Genomic DNA, 22218 nt, shown 5'->3' with positions numbered 1-22218 from the left:
AGAGCAGTATATAATGTTAATAATAATAATAATAATAATAATAATAATAATAATAATAATAATAATAATAGATAAATACATGCCACCAGGGCAGTCACCTACCCTCTGGTCTTCTTGTAAGTTGAACCAATGGGACACGGCACAGGGGGAGAAGATGGTTTGCCAGCAAATTCAGGGTCTGGTACACAAACTTCCAATGACAAGTCTTCGCTCAGCTTGAAGCCAAAGTCACTGAGCCGGGAAAAAGCAGAGGCAAGGGGCAAGGGGAGGGGAAGAGAAGGAAATGTGCCCTTCAAGTGTAGGTTCATATACATATGTATTTATTTAACTACATTTTTACAATTAGGGGGGGGGGGAAGCTAAGGCACCAAATGTTCTGGAAATGCAGCTATTTAAACGAAGGTTCTTATTAGCAGAATTCAAATATCTCACAGTATGCCCTTTTTCACTGGAGGACCTGTGAACATGTTAATGCATCCCAGAGGCCTTGCCAGCTGGCAGCTCCACAGCCCGAGAGCCAGATGCTGAAAGAATTTATCTTTACGCCCCCTCCCACCTGCCCTCGCCAAAAATTAATTTCATTTGCTTCTCCATGATGGACTTTCTTTCTTTCTGATGATAGCTCCACAGCATTTTAATCAGTAATAAAAAATGAATTGACCCGCAATTACACCCACAAGAAAGTCCGTATTCCAATGTACATAGACAGAGAGAGAGAGCTCACAAGGACTGTGTAAAGTAAATCAGGCCAGGCATGAGGAATCCACACCTGGTTCACCAGCTCTTCTCATCTGGCCCATTCTAGCCTGTTCAGCTGATGCGTGGGGCCTTCAAACCATTTCAGTTCAGGTACACCAAGTAGTTCTCATTGAGAACTAGCCAGCAAAACTGAAACCCTACACAAAGCAGCACTGAACCCCATCTGGTGGTGCACATGGAGCTCAATCCTGCTTTGTGCAGCATCTTCATCTCCTGGTGGGCCAATTTTGACGGCTGGACCACCCACCTGCCAATCACCTGGTTTTCAATATGACATCAGAAGATTGACAGTGGGTGATCCAACCCACCAGTAAAGTTGGCCCATGGGGTAGGAGGGATAAAGTTCTGGCCCAGTATTACCCAGAGAACTTCATTGCTGAAGGAGAACATCAACCCAAGTCTTGTCAAGCTTGGTCCAACGCTCTTCCCACCAGCTTAACTCTGTACACATGCTCTAGAACAGACAATCCCTAACAGTTCAGCAACAAGAAATTTATTATAGAGGTTGGCCATGGGAGGATTGGCTTGTGTGGCAAAATACACATCCAGTCCACAGGCCACTGCCAGGGAAACAAAATGGCCCCGGGGAATGCCAAAGCTGTTCACCTCCAAGTTACAGTAATAGTTATTTCCACAAGCTCCATTCACCTCAAGGGGTTTTCTTCTTCCAGTGAAGTTCTTCAAATGTCAAAGTGGTTGTATGCTACCCAACAGCTACTTGCTTTCTACAATATGGGTCCACTGAGGCCCAAACCACTGTCAAAATTTATCCAAGGTAACTGGCAGCGGTGTTAATGAATTCCAGCATTTTTACTTTTATCTTGTGGCTAAGTTTGCCTCAAATTATATTGAATAATTCATTGGATATAATAAATTCCTCTCCAAAAAACAACACATGCACACTGAAATCTAGATCACATTGACTTTTGTTTTATTGGATAGAAAGTCACCTTGTACTTTTGAGGAAAGTTGTGTTGGTTGGTTTTTTAAAGCTGTTTTAAATATCATATTAAGGGACACTTCACAGCAATCCATCAGTAGTTTCTGACAAAGCGCCAATACCTCAAAATCCAGCAACCAGAATTCCATTTTCTTTTAGCCCCTCTCCCACAGACCTAAATTCCCGATATCTGAGGTTGTCATTTCCGTGTTGACGAATATTCATATACCCACAGCCTAGTGAGTTTTCCCCTTAATTTACCAGGTGACCATTAGTCAAGCCAATTCCTCGCAAGGCCTCCTTATCTGTAATATGGGCAGGATAATACTAATCTACCTCACAGAGTATGTACCACGGATGACAACATGACGATGTATGCAAGCCCCTCTACACATGCCAAAATGCTATATAAATGCTAAGGTATTAATAATCCCTTGTTCAGTTTGAGTGCTCAAGGCCAACTGATCAGTGGGAGTTATGCGCTCATAATTACACAAGGAACTGCAGCCAACATTCCCTCGGGAAACTGCCTTCATTTGAAGGAAAAAGTGACAGGGCAATAATAATTGCTTGTCTCTATTTCTGGATGCTCCAACAATCTCAGCTAAAACCTCATTCGTGGTGGGGGGGGGGAAAAGGATACTCCCCACTGCGCTTTCCTATTTAGATTAGCCAGTCAAGCCAAAAGTTACCCAGCACTCAAATAAGCTGGGTCTGTTCAGTGAGCATTCATTCTAATTTGTTTGTGGGCAGATTATACGGTGCTCCCTTCGCGATAAGTCACAGCCAAGCCCCCTTCCAAGATTATACAATAATTTGACAATTATACAATAATAATAATTTGGGGTGCACTGTAACAAACTGCACAGATCTCCATGTGTTGCCTTTCAGCTATATCTACAGTGGTACCTCGCAAGACGAATGCCTCGCAAGACAAAAAACTCGCTAGACGAAAGGGTTTTTTGTTTTTTGAGCTGCTTCACAAGACGATTTTCCCTATGGGCTTGCTTCGCAAGACGGAAACGTCTTGCAAGTTTGTTTCCTTTTTCTTAACACCATTAATACAGTTGTGACTTGACTTCGAGGAGCAACTCATAGAACGCGGTGTGGTAGCCTTTTTTGAGGTTTTTAAAGACTTTGGTGATTTTTGAAGCTTTTCCAAAACTTTCCTGACAACGTGCTTTGCAAGACGAAAAAAATCGCAAGACGACAAAACTCGCGGAACAAATTAATTCCGTCTTGCGAGGCACCACTGTACTATTTTCCGTGCACATAACATGGGCTAATCGTTCAGAATGATTTAAGTTCAAGTTTTCCTTGAAGTTCCAGCGTATGCAACAGAACTTGCACGCCATTCTTTTGAAATGGTTCAGTATTTTCAGCGTTCCTAAATGTTTAGCCTTGGAGCTTAAGACGGCTAAAAAGCCCCCCTTTCATGGTGATTGGGTGGCTCTAGGAGGCTGAAGATAGGGACCCTTCAGCAGGAATAATAAGGATCCTGCAACACCAGAACATTACACCACTGCTGAGGCTGTGCCAAACAATGCTCTGCAGTGCATTTCCCTGTCAATTTCCATACAGCAAAATGCCTGATTTTTTATTTTATTTTTGGCAGGGGGTGCGGGGAGAAGATTTGGAAGAGCTTCAAATCAACTTTAAATGTACACCCTATGTGATTGAATCCCACCCAAAAACAGAAACAGCCATTAAGTGCCCTTCATTGCTGACATTTACCATACTTTTCCGTGTGTTTCTTTAAAAATTATTCTAAAAAGTGGGGGTTGTATACATGGATAGTGCATAGGGTGGACGTTTGATTGGTTGCTGTCAGCGGCTATTGTGAGTGTTATTGGTTGCTGCGTCAATTGCTGGTGTTGATTGGCTGATGCCACAACAATTGGGCGGGCAACTGGCAGTTTCTGCCAGCGAGGGGACAGACGAGAGGCAGATTTTCAGCAATCCCCCCACCAAAAGAGCTCAACAACTCTGTGCCATCTCCCCCCCCCCCCATTTTCTTAAATCTGAGTCCCTCAAAATAGGGGGCGTCTTATACATGGTGGCGTGTTATACATGGAAAAATACGGTAATCTGAGCTGCAGTCCACAGGGAACTTAAGGAACTCACCATTCATAGTCCTCTCTGGTGCAAGAACAGTTGGAGACCATGACTGGGCGATCGAAGTCTTCCCCGTTGAAGCAAGTCGCATGGGGAGTTCGCCTTTTGAAGACCGTCTTGTGTCCCAGGAGACACTCATTGCCTCTTTCGTCAGAGGGGGACCACAGTTTGTAGTCGTTTTCAGTGCAAGGCACCCCTATGCAACGAACAAGCAACATTAGATGGGGTGAGGAGGAGGATAGCAAAGGGTTTGTGCGTCTAAACGTAAAGTGGGTTCACCATGTCATGGACTCAACATATCCACTTTCAAAGGGGGGGGGCTGCAAGACTTAAACACAAATTTCTCTTAACAAGCATTTTTAATGTGGGTTTGACTATTTGCACATTTTTGTACATAATTTTCCCCAGTGCAATTTTTTATGTTTTTGTTTTTTTTTACCAACCTTTGCATTTTTATGCACACTTTTTGCCCTAGTTTATGCATTTTTTGTACACATCGCTTGGCTGGAGAACTACATTGCAAAATTAGATTTCTCAGGATGGTTGTGTTTCTGCTGATGTGATGTTTCACAAGGTGTGAATTAGGCAGGTCCAACCTTAAATGCGAGCTGAATCAAATTTCTCCCCCATACCTACCACGACAGACAGCAACAAACCTATTCCACAGAACATTCCTTGGAGTGAGTCACGTATCTTATTTATATTTCAAACCCATTTGGGCTGCCAAGAAGCTCCACTTAGAACACTTACAGTTTTAGAAGGCATCAGTTCTACATTTTAGTCAAACTCGTTCTTCTGCCATGTTTAACTGCTTCTCCTGTTTCCAGATGTGATTGCATGCCAGTATTTTAAACACCCGTAAAAGCAGGATTTCGGGACTGGAAATTTCTCCTGCCTCCCACTCCCCACAGATCTATGCCACCACATATGAAACTGCCTTATATTATTGGCCCATCTAACTCAGTACTGTCTACACAGACTGGCAGCAGCTCTCTGAAGGATTTGAGACAGCCCGGAGATGCTGGGGATTGAACTTGTCACATAGAATCATAGAGTTGCAACCCAAGGGTCATCTAGTCCAACCCCCTGCAATACAGAAATCCTACCTACAGCTGTCCCTGGGTGGGCTCAAACCATCAACTTTCTGGTTAACAGCCAGATGCACTGAACAATTGTGCCACCTGAGAATCACCCTCAGTGAGCGTGGCCAGTGGTTAGGCTTGCTGGGATTTGTAGTTCAGCAGCCTCTGGAGGGCGCCATTTTGGCTACCCCTCAATAAGGCAGTTTATAATTTTATTCACTGGCAAATTTATAATCTGTGCTTTCATTAAAAAACAGAGCAAGGCCAAGTCTAATATATAATGATAAAAATCAACAAAAGATTCGTAAAAAAACATCAAATGAATACTGACTGAAAGAAAAATAATATTGTAGAGTCCTGTCTAAACAAAAGACTTCCGCAGGAAGGAAGGTGTACTTCCTAAACGAGTCTCCTAAATATATCAATATCCAGTGAAGATTAAATTAAATTAACCAGGCTTTAGGCTGGCTGACATCCAACACCTTTTAAAAATGTGTTTATGGGGGGGGGGTTATTGGGTTGTTCTTGTTTTTATTATGTATTTTGTGTTTTTATATTGTGATTTTATATTGTGATTTTATGTTGTGAACCACCCCGAGACCTGAGGGTATAGGGCAGTATAACAACAACAACAACAACAACAACAACAACAACAACAACAACAACTCAAACAGTCCTTTCCTCTCACCAAGGAACCATGGGAGTTATAATTCTATGAGGGAGGTACATAACAGAGATGTCTCAGTGCCAAAATGCAATATCCAGAATACAGTCATACCTTGGAAGTCGAACGGAATCCATCCCGGAAGTCCATTCGACTTCCAAAACATTCGGAAGCCAAAGCGCGGCTTCTGATTGGCTGCAGGAAGCTCCTGCAGCCAATTGGAAGCCAATCAGAAGCCACGGAAGGCTCATCGGATGTTCGGGTTCCAAAGAACATTCGAAAACTGGAACAGTCACTTCCAGGTTTGCGGCATTCGGGAGCCAAAACGTCCGAGTACCAAGGCATTCGGGATCCAAGGTACAACTGTACTTCTACAGGATAATTCTACGACACTTAAAATGTGCAATATACTCAGACTCCCTCTGCAGAACTTTGAGGGACACCAAAGAGCAACTCCCTCACTCACCAAGCACATCCGTGGTGTTGATCTGCAGGATGAGCCAGCTGTGCCTATTCTCCTTGTAAGAGCCAAAGATGGTGAAGATGGTGCTTTTCTCCCCAGGCTCCGTCAGGAGGCCGTAAACAAAGACCGGCTTCTCCGAAAAGGTGAACACCTTCCAGGTCTCCCCTTCGTTTGTGCTGTACCTACATAGAGAGAATGGCAGGTCAAGGCTGTTCAGTGTTCACATCTGCTCTACTCCCTTTTACAAAGTAAAATCTAGACCGGTGTTTTCCAAACTTAGGCCTCCAGCTGCTTCCAGACTACAATTCCTATCATCCCTGTCTTGCTAACTAGGGGTGATGGGAGTTGTAGTCCAAAAACAAGTTTGGGAAACACTGATTAGGACCTGTTGATCTCTTGAGCACATGCTGAACAGGGACAACCTGTTCCTGCCCAAAGGCTAAAAGAAGAAGCCCGGGGGTGGATCTCCACAGAGAAGGCATTCCAGTCTCAGTCCCACCACTAAAAAGGCCCTGCCTCACATATATCCTTTTGCGCCCCTGCCCAAGTGCCCCTGTTACAATCAAAATCAGAGCTCGGACCAGCTGCTTTCAGGTTTTTAAAAAGGGGTTAAAGAGGCCCAAATATAGAACTTTTGTTTTGGTCCTCAATTTCTTCCTGAAGCACTGCATGAGAAGTGTCAGCTTCCCACTTTTAATGTATGTAGATAACTTAGAAAATGTTAGGCGCTTTGTGATGCTAGCTTGCCTCCAGTGCTAGCCCTACTTAGAGCAGACCCACAGAAATCAGGGGACACAAGTCATTTGAGTCCATTGACTGCAATGGGTCTAACTCTTAAGGAGGCCTAGCATTGAAGGCAGCCCATTGTTCATAGCTACAGGAAAAGCAGCAATAGCTACAGGCATTGTGATGCAAATCTGAACGGCAATTTGGATGGCTTGTTTGTTCTTGAGAGCAATCTGCTGCAAACGTTTTTTGTACAAACTGTAGTAAAATTCCAGATTCTCTAGCTCACCACCGCCACCTCTAAAAGCTCAGTGCCGGGTGGAATGGGGGGAGAGGAATCACACCACTTCTCAATTCTTCAAGCTCTCCATTGGTAAAGCTTCAGTATAACAAATCTCAAGAATCCTTCCCTATGTGGCCTAAAGGAAATCAAGTGGACAGCTAATTATCGGCTATTCTATTGCTTTATGTTAGCTCAGATTCAGCAGCTCATTTGCCCATGGAACTTACTTGAGCTGGTTTGTCTCTGTGCCCTGTGTTACCGCCATGAGGATCCCTCCATGGTCGCCCCATGAGTAATAATGGGGTCCGGACAGGACCTGAAGAAAGAAGAAAAACAGGGGTGCATGAGTGGAAGAAGGCTGGAGGCTAGAGAGGGCGATATCAGCTTTTCAACATTGCAGTGTATCATCAGCCAAACATCACGGTTTGGCGATATACTGCGATGTATCGTCTGCCCATTAAGGGAAATAGGAAGCCCTGAACACTTATTTTTTAGATGTCCTTTTTTACGATGAGGCGTGTAGAGATACCATTGACCCCCATCTGGTGAGGCTTGCTGATCTCCCGAACAAGCCTAAACTAAATTTTCTCCTCTTAGGCAAAAATCACAAGGTGACCCGGATGGTCGCCAGATTCTGCGCGCAAATTTGTAGGCATAGAACACCCCTGGAACAAATAGATCACTAGGAAAACCCAGGGGCAATCTGCATGTTAGTTTAACCTTAGGTCCTTTTGTGTTCATGCGACTATTTTAATTTTAATCTATAAGCTGTTATTGTATATTGTTTTAAATATCTATTTCATTCTTGTGAAAGCAGTCTCAGTTGTGGTGGTCTTTGACCGTAATAATAAATTATTACTATTACTATTACCGTAATGTAGAAAAAACAAGATGCTTTGGCCTCTGCCCTTGAGCTGAGGCAGTTTCACCCAGGCACTCTGCAAGGCATTATTAGTGGATTGTTTAATTTTATTGTCTACTTATTAATACAAAATGCTTTGATATAGCGTATTCCTATGCAGCCTATTTAAATTTTGTCACGCCTTACAACTGTCAATGAATTGTTATACACATTTTTCTGAGGCTTTGAGCTGCTTTGAGCAACTTGCCATGGAAAAGCAGCACAAAACTGAACTGTGATGATAGTCTATTAGTCGCTCCCAAGCCATTTTTATATATGGTATATGCTATAAGGCCAGTGGCATAAAAAGTAAAATCCCCATTTGCTTTGATTGGGCTATTTATATGACTACAATTGTACCTTGGTTGGCGAACGCCTTGCGACTCGAACGTTTTGGCTCCCGAACGCCGCAAACCCAAAATTAAGTGTTCCAGTTTGCAAACGTTCTTTGGAACCCGAATGTCTGGTGTGGCTTCCTGAAGACAATCGGAAGCTATGCCTTGGTTTCCAAACTTTTTGGAAGTCAAACGGATTCAGATTTGAATTACACCTTATAATTAGTGATTTGTTAGTCAATTGTAACTCAAACCTTTCTGAAGTAATGAGCCGCTTTGCCATGGAAAATGCAACATACAACTGAACTGAGATGACAGAGCATTTGTCGCTCCCAAATAGTTTTCTCTATGATATACATTACAAGGCCAAAGACAGAAAAAAAAATCCCTGCCTGCTGCTGCTGTTGTCCTAGCAGCCTTGGTGCTGCCAAACCAAACCCACACCACTCTCAGAAAGGAAAAGGAGGTGACTCCGTTCACAGCATTTAAACACTTTGCAGATGTTAGAATGCAGCCTTAGACTAACATCCGTCTGGAGAGGCCTGCCACAAACCCCACTGCAGACCAGACCACCCAATCAGCCAAAAGCACTTGTAAAATTTGGGCCAAGCCCTACCCTGATGGAAGTTGGCCAAAACTCTTTGGCTGATCACACAGACATACTCTCTCCACACGCACACACCCCTTAAAAAAGAGAGAGAATCTCATTGACTATGTTTTCAAAGGCCAACAGCCAAACATAACACATGACAGTAAACCAGCCAGACTTCTTTTTTCAAAAGCTGTGATTCTGAGAGAAAAAAATCCACACACATACACCCCAATTCGCTACAGATGCACAGCTCTCTTGCCATTAAATTCAAAAAGAGCTGTGCTTAATTTGCAAACTGAGAGGTGCAGGGATCCAAGTCATGGGCTCTAACCGGATTATTTCCTCCTAATCTGAGAGACATGGGAGAGCTGCTTGAAGATACTCCGCAAGGAGAGAAAGGGCAGGAGGGCAGGGGACATGGCATGTGCTCAAGGAAACTCTTGTGGCTTCCTTTACGTCAGCAGTGGGGTACCTCAGGCCTGGGTTCAAGTGTGGACCCCCCCCCCCGACCTCTCCATTTGGCCCCTTGGGACTCTCCTGAGGCCACAACTCCTCTCCCCAGACCACACCCCTCTCCTTTGCCTGGTTTTGCACCATTAGTATCCTTGCCTGGCAGGAACATGTCAGGGAATTCCATATAAAGGCTACCACTGTCTGCAATGTTTGCTTAGCAAAACTGGGAAGAGAGAGAAGGCTCCTATCCCCTGCTTGTAACAGTTTACAGAAGCGGTAACCCAACTGTGGCCTTTGCATAGATAAAAAGGTAAAGGGACCTCTGACCATTAGGTCCAGTCATGACCAACTCTGGGGTTGCGGCGCTCATCTCGCTTTATTGGCCGAGGGAGCCGGCGTACAGCTTCCGGGTCATGTGGCCAGCATGACTAAGCCGCTTCTGGCAAACCACAGCAGCACACGGAAACGCCGTTTACCTTCCCGCCAGAGTGGTACCTATTTATCTACTTGCACTTTGACGTGCTTTTGAACTGCTAGGTTGGCAGGAGCAGGGACCAAGCAATGGGAGCTCATCCCATCACAGGGATTCGAACCACCGACCTTCTGATCGGCAAGTCCTAGGCTCTGTGGTTTAACCCACAGTGCCACCTGCGTCCCTTTTTGCATAGGTAAACCAGCCTGATGTTCTCTAGGTGTTTTGAACTATGACTCTCATCAGCAGCAGCCTACATGGCCACAGTAGATGGGCTGATTGGGATCTGCGGTCCAAAACAGCTGGAAGATCTAAGGCATCTATAAACAGGGCTTCCCAGATAAATGGACTGTTTTCTTCCAGAGGGCTTTTCCTTGCTACCCCAGGGCCTTACCTCTTTCCACCGGACCCCCGCGCTGCTTGAAATGTACACGTTCATTTTGCTCGCCATGTTCTTGCCCACAGATCCTACAAAAGCAAGTGTGTGAATCATCAGGGTCTGGCTGCTTTTTAATTCATCGTTCCCCACTGAGGTGTGGCCATGGCTGCTAAGCAGCAAACAGTGTCTGTGTGTGAGGAGTTAGCTTGGCTTACAGGGAACAGCTCTCTCTTTGAAGCACACCATCAGTGCCCCAAGCTAACTCAGGAACAATACATAGAAACATCCTTAGTCATCTTTGGAGATTCTGGAGGTTCACCAAAGCCTGAACCTGTGCAGCTTCCATAAATTGGGCAATTCAAAATAGATTTAGAGGGTGAGGAATAGAGAAACACATCGGCTTAATCATTTTAACCGGTGTTCTACCTATAACAGAGTCTTCCTGGACCTGCTGGAGTCAGGGGAAATGGACTACAGATCAATACAAACCAACAAAGCCATACCTGTTGCGATGATCAGTCCCGGAGCTGATTCTTTGGAGAGGATGGGCATTCTGCGCAGTTGGAAGTTGAGGAGCTGGCTCAGCCGCTGGGCCAGGTGAAGAGAGCAGCCCTTGGAAAGCTAGCAGAGTCAAATCATATGAGTATTACTTGTTGTGCTTCCCCCCGGTGCAGGCAGCATGTGTGCCAGCCCTTGTTCCAAACAAATGCAACGCTGGAGGTCTGAAGCTTACACCACCACCACCGGTACATATTCAAGCATGCTAAATGTGCACAGATTCCGTTTCACCTTACAAAGCCAAATCACATAATGCCGTTTGTTTCTTTTGCACAACCCTTTTGCCTATGTGGGAGGGAAATCCAGAGAAAGCAAACAAGAACCCTTAAAAGCTAGGACTTTTTTTTTTTTTTAATTTTCCTTCTGGAGGCACAGGTGTATAGGCTAGAGGCCATTTATTTCTCACTTTGTGGGTTTCTTTTATGTATACCTCGTCTCTCCCCAAAAAAACTGTTTGATGCATTGTACAAATTAAAAGATAGAAATAATCACAGCAGTAAATAATAATAAAAAAGCACAGAGTCAAGAACTACAGCTATGCAAGAGAAGCGGAACAAAACAGTGCTGGTAAAATCTAGCTTGCATATTTTATTTTAAGAAGATAAACTAAAATAGAAAACAGTCATAAAACAACTAAATGTTGGTTGAGCCCCTCTCTCCACCACTCACTCCCCAAACCTGGAAGCTGTGCAGATTGCATAAACAGAAAGAAACATGGGGAAGGTTTTTCACACTTGAGAATGAGAATATTCTCTGCTAGAAATTCTCCGGAGAATATTCTTCACAAACTGGCCCACAAATTTAGCCAGCTAGCCCTGGTGATCATCTAATGTTTATTGGACGGATTTCCCCCCTAAATTGATTTTTGAATCTGAATTTATTATTCACGTTTTATACTGTATTTTATGCTGTTTTTTGTTGTGTCAATTAAGTGTTTTAAATTTGTTTTTAGCCGCCCTGAAACGGGAAGGGCAGGGTATAAATAAAAAAAAATATTTATTTATTATTAGAAGCAGCATTGCACTTCCTCAGGAGCCTGGAATAGCCCATTCACAACCCAGCAGGTATATACACAACACATGCATCTACAAGCTTCAGCTGAGCCTAGCCAGGGAACAAGAACATAAACACCCAATCCAAAAGCCCTCAAAGAGGCGGCGAGACGTCTTTTGCATCGCAGCATCATTACCTCACAATTTATCTTTTCGCCGTAGCGAGTATACTCTGGCGGCTGGAGAAATTCCCAAGTCCCACCTTTGTCGAAGGTGATGACAGACCGCATGTTCTCCTCGCTGAAGGAGCTGTTGATCAAGGTGGCAATGTAGACCCCCGGCACCCCCTCCACGCGGTGGAAGTCCGCAAAGGGCTCGTTCGCAAAGTACCTGCCGAAATTGGGGAGGGGGGAACGACAACAAAAGCACTGAACCACACACCTCCGTTATCTGCAATTGCCCATTGTGACCAGTGGCGCAGTGGCAAATTCGGAACTGCCGGGCCGCTTCACGATAGTCGCAGCTACACCCTGTCACAGCTGTACCCCCTTAGGTCCAGTCGTGGCCGACTCTTGGTTGCAGCGCTCATCTTGCTTTATTGGCCGAGGGAGCCGGCATACAGCTTCTGGGTCATGTGGCCAGCATGACTAAGCCGCTTCTGGCGAACCAGAGCAGCGCACGGAAACGCCGTTTACTTTCCTGCCAGAGCGGTACCTATTTATCTACTGTACTTGCACTTTGACGTGCTTTCAAACTGCTAGGTTGGCAGGAGCAGGGACCGAGCAACGGGAGCTCACCCTGTCACGGGGATTCGAACCGCCAACCTTCTGATTGGCAAGCCCTAGGCTCTGTGGTTTAAGCCACAGCGCCACCCGCGTCCCTTCTTCTAAGATTACACAACCGATTAAATAATAAATGTGTAATTATACAATAATAAGAATTAGGGGAGAATTGGTCGGGGACAGAGGGTGGCACTTGGGGGGGGGACTGTTGTCGCACCACTCCTTGGTGTGTGGAGTGCCGCAGGGTGCGATACTCTCCCCGATGCTTTTCAACATCTTTATGTGCCCCCTCGTCCAGCTTGTCTGGAGTTTTGGTTTGGGCTGCCATCAGTATGCTGATGACACCCAACTCTATCTGTTGATGGACGGCCATCCTGACTCGGCCCCAGACACACTGATCAGATGTTTGGAAGCTGTGGCTGGATGATTACGTGGGAGCTGGTTGAAGTTAAATCCTTCGAAGACTTCCCACTACCTGCAAGGAGGGAGCTGAAACCCTTATTAGATTTGTTCCTTGGACGGCTGGAATAATTTTGTGCTTTGCCATCATTGTTTAAACAAGAATGATTTGTTCTCATTTTAATGCACTTTTGCTTGGCAGTCAGGTGTGGTACGGAGATTTCTTGAGGCCATTGCTGACCTTTCCAAGCTAAGGACAAAATCCACAAGAGTAGCACAGACATATCTCTCCACTTGAATGGAGCACATCTATCTACTTACTTGACCAAAGTGTCACTCCCCATTCCTCCAGGGCTGTAGTACAGGACGTTCTCCAAAGTCAACGAAAACCTTAGGCCTTCCGCTTCAGAGATGTAGAGGTTGGTGCTGTTGTTACTGTGACTGACACACACAAACACCTGATCTTCAGATGTGTCCGCAATATAGTATTCCTTCAAGAAAAAGTTGAGAAGAAAAAATGAAATCTTTTTCTTCCACTGAAGGCATGCGAATGTGAGTTGCAAGCCAGGAAACCGCCAGTTCAGCACTCGCACTTCTGCTGCGAAATCACATGCCTTACGCAAACCATTCTCTCTCAGCCTCAGTTTCCCCCATCTGTAAAATGGGGGTAATAATTATACTGCCTTTCGGGGCTCTTCTGAGTATTACAAACAAACAAAAATGTATGTTTGAATAGGAAGCCAAAGAAGATGGATGACTGTAATCTGTACATTCAAAGATAGAAAGGAAACTATCTTAGAAGAGACCCCTGCCGCATGCCTACCTAATTGTTCTGTGCCAGAGCAGGAGGTGCCTTTTCTAAGGCAACACAATGACAACACATTAAGCATCATCTAAAAAAACAAACAAATGTTCTCTTCCCCTATTGTTTCTCTGACACGTACGTTTATGTGAATTTTAAATTGGTTGAAACTCACACTATAAACATCAACTATAAAAAGAAACAGACCTAAAAAGTGGCATGCAGCGTGATCCTAATGCATGCCTACTAGGAAGCAAGCCCCACACCGTTCAATGGGATCCATTCCCACATTAAAGGTGCATGAGAGTGAAGGAGATATACGGGAGAGAGACGGGGAAGGGGAGATCTCTCAGGGCAAGAGGCTGGGAGAAGAGAGGGATGCTCCCAGGTGAGAGCTGGGAGGGTAAAATATATTTGTGAGAGAGGACCTTTTATTATTCTGTCTCTTCTATATCTTTTCCTTTCCTTTCTTTTTTATTACCGTATTGGCCCGAATATAAGCCGCACCTGATTATAAGCTGTGCCTTTAAAATTCAATGGGGGGCGGGGAGAGAGAGAGAGAAAAGGCGATACCTGAACATAAGCTGCTCCCTTAAAATTCCACAGGCACTCACACCCATTCCGTTTTACCGTATGTCTGTTTCAGCAGAGATATCATAAAAGCCAATTTTTGTAAGGTCGTGAATTTAAGCCGCACTTTTAACTTTTCACGGTCAGAATTTGGAGGGTGGGGTGAGGCTTATATTCAGGCCAATGCGGTATTCCTTGTGTAAATTAGCTTGTCTTTTATTGTATTGTGGAAAGTGTTAATAAATTTTTAAAAAAGAAAAGAAAAATAGGTGCATGGGAGTGCAGCCATTGTTATGAAAAGCAGCAAAGGGTTTGAAACATCTCTTCAAACCTTCTCTTTGGATTGCAGCCATCCCTTACAGTGGGGATAAGGGATATGTGGCACATGATCTGATTTCATGCTGGGGAAGAGGGATGAACCCGTAGGCAAAGAAAGCCAGGAGAAATGGAGGAAGAAGGCTGAAATGGAGGGAGGGGATAACGGAAGAAATTTGGGGCAGGGGGATCCCTCTAGTTCAGATTTGCTGCAAGAGCAATCTGTCCTTCCCTGGGGTAGGGAAGAAGGTGGAGAGAAAAGGGGAGGGAATGAGAAAGGAAAGGAGTGATGCCCCCCACTTTTGACTCTGCCCACAACTGGTTTAAACCCCACCCACCAGCAACATGCGGCCCCCAGCAGATTATTCCTGCGATAATGACAACAAAAGGATTTCCTTCCCACATGTCAATACCTTAATGGGGTGCCTCGTCACAAACTGGGCTGCTTGCATCGGCTTGCGGTTAAAAGATACCCAAAGCTGAACGGATGGCTGCTGCGTCCCTAAAAGATGCTGAGAGAAGAAAAGGAGTTGGCGCGGAAGAAATCAAAGTAGTGAGTACCTCATTAATCTTAAGTTTGTTATTGTTTATAAAAGAAGGCTTTAAGACAGTGTTTCCCAAACTTGGGTCTCCAGCCACTTTTGGACTACAGTTCCCATCATCCCTGACCACTGGTATTGCTAGCTAGGGATGATGGGAGTTGTAGTCCAAAAACAGCTGGAGACCCAAGTTTGGGAAACACTGCTTTAGGATTTAAGGCAGGCATAGGCAAACTCAGCCCTCCATCATCCCTAGCTAACAGGACCGGTGGTCAGGGATGATGGGAGTTGTAGTCCCAAAACATCTGGAGAGCCAAGTTTGCCTGTGCCTGATTTAAGAGCTTGTACAAATAAACAAAGCCATGCAACGAAGGCACAGCTTCCCACATTGACCTGATGCCCATTCCCAAGTTAAAGGAAAGCACATTTTGGTGACAGTTCCCAAGACGTAGATAGATTTAGCAATGGAATAAAATGGCAAGAGAAGTCATAGGGTTTCTTTCCTGAATGGTGTTACCCATTTCCAACCTTTCCCTTCTTGGAAAGTGCTACTTTCTTGCTCACCTATGGCGAACCTAAAAAAAAAGTCAGATGACCAGACAGGGGAGCCATTGTAAACTGGAAGAGAGTTGGTTCTTTTGAATCTTTCTCTTTCAGGATTTCAATGTCACAAAGCAAAGGACATATGCAATGACCTCCATCCCGACCCATGTTTCCATTCTGCTGCAGTTCGGCTTCCAGCAAAAATTACATTATTCAGCTTGCTCTCCACTGTGGCGGATTTGACATATTTAATTATGTTGTTAGATCACATTATTAATTATGATCCTGTTGCCTTACTCAACACCATTCATTTCAATGAAAAGGAAATGCAATGCAAATTGAGAGTGGGTGGGGATTCATATGCAGATATTAGCATTTGCAGACTTGAGACGAATAAGCAAACATTCACTGTGTCTGCCACCAGTGGGATTCTCCAATATCCCAAGCTACAAGTAACTAATGTAGGCACATCTGGATTGAAGCACTAGGGGGGGAAAGGAAGCATGTTGGGTTGTATCTAGCCAAGTTATTTTTACAGGTATGCACACACCACAGTTTTCTGGGTTTTATTATTTTTTAAATTGCCCTCTTACCTGGGAGTCTGCCAGGAACCACTTTCCCTCTCCAAACTCGTTGTGACCCAAACCCACAATGGGATGGATTACATGACAATGGTTCTGGGATTCCCACCTATGCCAACATTCACATAGTTGCTGGTTCAAGCCATTAAGTGGCGTTGCAATGTTTTAACTAGCCTGTAAAGGTAAAGGGACCCCTGACCATTAGGTCCAGTCATGGCCGACTCTGGGGTTGCGGCGCTCAGCTCGCTTTATTGGCTGAGGGAGCCGGCGTACAGCTTCCGGGTCATGTGGCCAGCAGGACTAAGCCGCTTCTGGCGAACCAGAGCAGGGCACAGAAATTACCTTCCTGCCGGAGCAGAAACTATTTATCTACTTGCACTTTGACGTGCTTTCAAACTGCTAGGTTGGCAGGAGCAGGGACTGAGCAACGGAAGCTCACCCCGTCGCGGTGATTCAAACCGCCGACCTTCTGATCGGCAAGTCCTAGGCTCTGTGGTTTAACCCACAGCGCCACCCGCGTCCCTAACTAGCCCATAGGGCTGCACTTTTAACTGGCTTAAGAGTGGGGCGGAAGTGAGGGGGAAAGAGATTTTCATCATTTTGTACCATGGCCCATATATGAAGTTGCCCTGTGTCAATTCAAACCATCCAGCTCAGGGGTGGGGGAGCCTGTGACTTTCAATGTGATGTTGGACTCATGGCCAATGAGGAAGGGATGATGGGAGTCGTAGTCCCACAAGGTTACCAATCCCCACGAAGCAGAGAAGGTTTTCTCCCATCAGTTTTTGTTTTTAACTGTAGATATCAGGGATCAAAAGTGGGCTACGCTGCCTGCAACGTCCGCACCAGAAAAATCGGGGCAGGGGGAGCGAGGGAGTGGCAAAGCTTATTTCTAGGTCGGCAAGCTGCATCCCACGTTAAGAGCTCTGAAAGAAAAATAACATGACGTGTCCAGCAATGAGGGGGGCAAGCTCTACCTCTGAGCTACGGCTACTCTCCCAGATGTAAGCATACAACACGCCTTCTGGGGGCCGTGTGCAAAGGTGGGCAGGGCCAGGGGCAAAAGTGGGCGGAGCAACATACGAAAGCGTTGCCTGTATGCAGTACGCTGTATGCAGTACGCTCAAACGCTCCTCCCCATCCTCTATCCAGACAATCAAGAGATATTATCAGGGCCTCGTTCTGCTTGACCAACATACCGTATTTTTCGCTCTATAGGACGCACCGGGGAGAACGGGGGGGGGGGGGGGGATTCTCCCCCTCTCTGCTCAGCGCCCCTTCAGCGAAGTGGCAGGAGAAACAGAGCCCCTTCCATTTCTCCTCCTGCTTCACTGAAGGGGCGCTGCGCAGAGAGAGAAAACTGTGCAGCGCCTCTCCAGCGAAGCGAAGCCTGGAGAGCAAGAGTGATCGGTGTGCACCGACCCCTCTTGCTCTCCAGGCTTCAGACGGCTATCCGCAAGCCTTCGGAGCACAGCGGGAACTTCTGCTGCGCTCCAAAGGCTTGCGGATAGCTGCCTGAAGCCCCCGGAGCGCAGCAGGCATTCCCTGCGCTCCGGGGGCTTCAGGCGGCTTCAGCGAAAGCAACGTGAAGCCAAGGAGCGCGGGGGGGAGCTCTCCCTCTGCACTTCGGAGGCTTCGCGTTGCTATTGCTGAAGCCAAGGAGCCTGCATTCGCTCCATAGGACACACACACATTTCCCCTTCATTTTTGGAGGGGGAAAAGTGTGTCCTATACAGCGAAAAATACAGCACTTTTCCTCGATAGTGCTGCAAAAGCTCTTCTTCTCCCATGACACCCTGCCCATCCATTCCCCTCTCCCATTCCCACCTACATATGCCTATTACTTACAGGCATCTAAACTTCTCCTTCCCAGAGCCTCCGTGTTTCACACTGACCTAGATCTGCCTAAAGTACTAAAATCAAATAGAAGCAGGCTGGCATTTTTTTACCCTGTTGTTGCATCCTGCCTGCTCCTGAACCACAAACTCAGGCTCGTTCTGCTATTTGTGCTCGCTCTCCCTACAAAGAGGTCAGGGCAGTGAACATGCGTGCCCCGCTTTATCCTCACGATGGCCCTGTGAGGTAGGTTAGAAGCTCACCAAGCATGATTAAGGGCTGAGGCGTGGACTTGAAAAACAAGCTCCAGTCCAGCTTGCTAACCGTTTTACATTAGGTCCAAGATGCTCATTCATGGGGAACTTGACGCCCTCCAGATATTGGGCTCCAACTCCCATCAGCCCCAGCTACCGTGGCCAATCCTCCAGAATGATGGGAGTTGTAGTCTGACAACATCTGGCCAAAGATTCCCTATCTGTGGTCTATATTGACACACCTCCGAGTTATTTTAATCTTCCCTAAGCAGAAAAGTATTGCAGCACATACAGGCTGCCTGCCAGACCCCCATGAAGGGATAATAAATTTGGATCACAAACACAAGTCAAAGGAGACTCTGATGCTTTCCTTTGAGGCTCACAGCATGTTCCCCTCCTCCTCTTCTGTAACTAACGCAGAAAGCTTTTTGGAGCATTGTTTTGGGACAGTGGTGGATGCTCAAAAATCTGGCTCTGCTTCCTTGACATCTATGCACTGTGCTGCTTTATAAATTTGGGTTGTGCTTTTCTTTTAAGCTGCTCCCTCCACAGCAGGGACAGGAAACTTTTTTTGGGCCTGAGGGCCACATTCCTTTCTGGGCAATCCTCTGAGGGCCACTTGCCAGTAGTAAAGGTAAAGGGACCCCTGACCATTAGGTCCAGTCGTGGCCGACTCTGGGGTTGCGGCGCTCATCTCGCTTTATTGGCCGAGGGAGCCAGCGTACAGCTTCTGGGTCATGTGGCCAGCATGACTAAGCCGCTTCTGGCGAACCAGAGGAGCGCATGGAAATGCCGTTAACCTTCCCGCCGGAGCGGTACCTATTTATCAACTTGCACTTTGACGTGCTTCCGAACTGCTAGGTTGGCAAGAGCTGGGACCGAGCAACGGGAGTTCACCCCGTCGCAGGGATTCGAACCGCCGACCTTCTGATCTGATTCTGATTCAAACCGCTGACCTTCTGCCAGTATTAGGCATGCCCAAAGGAAAAAGTGGGTGGAGCAACAGCCCTTCTCTACCCTTCATCCAGGGAAGAAAGAGGCACGATCTGGCTAAGCAGAAACACTGACCTAGTGAAAGAGGAGCAGGGTTTGAATGGCCTGGGAAGAGTACCAGGGGCCAAACAGAGAGGCTTTGAGGGCCGTGTTCACAGTTCCAGGCCTGGGGTTCCCCACTCCTGCTCTATAGATGCTCCTTACCACAGATTTTGTTGCAAACAGATACTTTTCCCTCAGCTGGAAGTCTTCAACCTCCTCGAGCAGAATCTCTTTGTTTTCTCTGGTTTGAAAGAAATCTGTGCTGCGGAGGATTGTGGAGGCCCGGGTAGGCTCATGCCGCTCGATGTAAACTGTGTAGGGTTTGTCATACGGTTCAACACCCCTTGTCAGAAAAAGAAAAGAAAAGAAGCCATATTTTCTATGTATACCATTCTTGTTGCATTAGCTTTATATCCCGACCTTTCTGTCTGTTCTAAATCTACTGCTCGTCATTTTCATTACTCTACCTAATGAGCAATAGGGACCATCTTCCCCTAGACAGTTTGGTGCAACCTGCAGTGGCCTTTGAAAACCTCCGCTGCTCAAAATTTCATCGTTTACGTTTCTAATCCCCAGGTCCATGAAACACCAGACAGTGTACAGCCTGACAGGTGTTTAGATCCGATCTGTAATCTGTTTGGGAGATAGACCTGTATAATAAACACTTCTAAATACAGTGGTACCTCTAGTTACGAACGCTTCAGGTTACGAGCTCCGCTAACCCAGAAGTAGCTGCTCCCGGTTGCGAACTTTGCCCCAGGATATGAATGGAAATTGTGCACCGGAGGCGCTCACGTAGCGAGAAACCCCATTAGCGAAAGCGCGCCTCAGGATCAGAACGGTTTCAGCTTAAGAACGGACCTCCAGAATGAATTAAGTTCGTAACCAGAGGTACCACTGTACAGTTTCTAGCCCTCACTGATGCAGAAAATAATAAAACACACACATTGCCTTGGTTTCAGATTTCAAAAATGCCAAGAAACACAATGGCTGCACCTCCAAAGTGAAAGCCAAGCATTGCTGCTCATTGACTTTTCTCCTGTAGTCAAGACTTAGTGCATAAGAACAGCACAGCTGCATCAGAACAAAAGGCCTTACTATCCCATTATTGTGTTTCCAACAATGATCAGCCAGATGCCTAGGAAATTCATAAACCAGGCACAAAGGCAACCTCATGCACACCTGAAAGAAACATTTAGAGTACTCCTGTTCCTGATGATCCATGCAAGGAACTTTTTATCTTTTTTAAGGAAGGAGACGATGCACACACTCCGCCTTCATCCTAGAGTAGCAGAGCCCAGGGATTCAAGCCCCTTGCTTAGAAAGAGGTGTAGATGACATTGCAATGGGTGGGAAGGAAGAAGAGGCTCCCGAGAAGCCTGCAAAGAATTCCACAACTTACCAGGAAAACGATTTCACGTGCTCCTGAATCATTATCCACGTCTGCCCAAAATCATCCGACTTCCAGAGCTGCAAGAAATTAGAACATGGAGAAATATGTTTGGATTTTGGTGGACGAGCCAAACCCAGATGGAATGCATGGATCAGGGTGGATCCTGGGTGCTGTGCATTAAGCTGTCTCAGGCTGCCAAAGGCTGGTGGTGAGAAAAAGAAATATGGGGTGATGGGTTCAGGAAGGAGTTAAAAGTGCAAGAGATATGCTGCACCTTATACTTGGCTAGGGAACTGGCGGCCACAGCCGTGTTCCCCCACATAAGCACACAGTGGTTAAGAAGACACTATCCTCTCATCCACCCAATGAACCACTCTGGTTCAAATTACAATAAGCCTGCAAAGTCCTGAGCACCACGAAGCAAGCCCAGTGCAGTCGCATCTTACACAGGGCTTCGGTTCCAAAGGTTCCATGTGTACACAAAAATCAGGGACACCCAAATCCTTGGAGCTGCCCCGCAGGTAGCAAGTGGGGCAGAGGGAGAAAATCCCCTGTGCTCCCAGAGCTCCTTACCCAGGTAGCAAGCTGGAGTGCTTAAAAGCCCTTTTTAGGCAGAGGGCCTTCTCAGTAGTGGCACCAGCCCTGTGGAATGCCCTTCCACCAGATGTCAAAGAAAACAACAACTAACAGACTTTTAGACGACATCTGAAGGCAGCCCTGTTTAGGGAAGCTTTTAATGTCTGAGGCATTGTTGTATTCTAATATTGTATTGGAAGCCACCCAGAGTGGCTGGGGAAACCCAGCCAGATGGGCGGGGTATAAATAATAAATTATTATTATTATTATTATTATTATTATTATTATTATTATTATTCCAGATAACCTGGCAGGGGGGGAAAGGCCTTGCTTGAGAGGCAAGACCCTCTCAGTGTGACGGCTCTGGAAGGCTGGGGATGCTTGTGGGAACTCAGGTGGCCCCGTGAAATCTCACGAAAGCTATGCAGAGCCAGCATGTTCTTTTAACCCCAAGCGGATCTGGTGCAGAAAGAGCTTGCGAGCAATTTCACCCTGCCAGTGAGTAGCAAGCGCCATGGTTGCTGAGATCAGGGCAAGATTACGTCGGTGGAAAGGGAGGAACACAATGAGAGGAGAGCTCGCCGGGAAGGGAAATGACCAGGGAGAGGTTGCAAGCGATGCTTCCTTCTGGCTCTCTGTTGCTGGGAGCTGGGAGATATTTCTCCTCCCTTTTTTCTTTTCGAGGGCGAGAAGTGTCGCTCTGGCTAACCGAGTCAAAGCGAGAAATCGTCTCCGAGGCTTTGACCACCAACCCCAGGGCGCTAACCGCCTTTCAGTTATGGTGAAGGAAACATCCAAACATTGAAAGCGGGAGCGGGGAAGCAAAACCACCCAAATGTGACCACACAAGACAAACACTGTTGTTCCTGCCAAGTACCA

The 22218-nt window shown here is 46.2% G+C and overlaps 1 protein-coding gene across 1 annotated transcript in view; it reads right to left on the bottom strand.

Moving 5' to 3' along the window:
- The window catches only part of SORL1 (sortilin related receptor 1), a 110794-nt gene that overhangs the window by 50912 nt on the left and 37664 nt on the right, over positions 1-22218 (bottom strand). The window contains exons 5-15 of the mRNA XM_028707291.2: positions 20773-20840; positions 19533-19713; positions 14996-15094; positions 13217-13386; positions 11912-12104; positions 10668-10785; positions 10180-10253; positions 7260-7348; positions 6027-6205; positions 3824-4010; positions 103-231 (exon numbers count right to left, since the gene is read on the bottom strand). Coding sequence (XP_028563124.2) covers positions 103-231; positions 3824-4010; positions 6027-6205; positions 7260-7348; positions 10180-10253; positions 10668-10785; positions 11912-12104; positions 13217-13386; positions 14996-15094; positions 19533-19713; positions 20773-20840 — 1487 coding nt within the window. The remainder of the gene's footprint in view (positions 1-102; positions 232-3823; positions 4011-6026; positions 6206-7259; positions 7349-10179; positions 10254-10667; positions 10786-11911; positions 12105-13216; positions 13387-14995; positions 15095-19532; positions 19714-20772; positions 20841-22218) is intronic.

Source organism: Podarcis muralis, chromosome 15, assembly GCF_964188315.1.
Source record: "Podarcis muralis chromosome 15, rPodMur119.hap1.1, whole genome shotgun sequence".
NCBI classification, from domain to species: domain Eukaryota; kingdom Metazoa; phylum Chordata; class Lepidosauria; order Squamata; family Lacertidae; genus Podarcis; species Podarcis muralis.
Note: the sequence above shows the minus strand (reverse complement) of the source record. Positions and strands in the feature narration are given on the sequence as shown.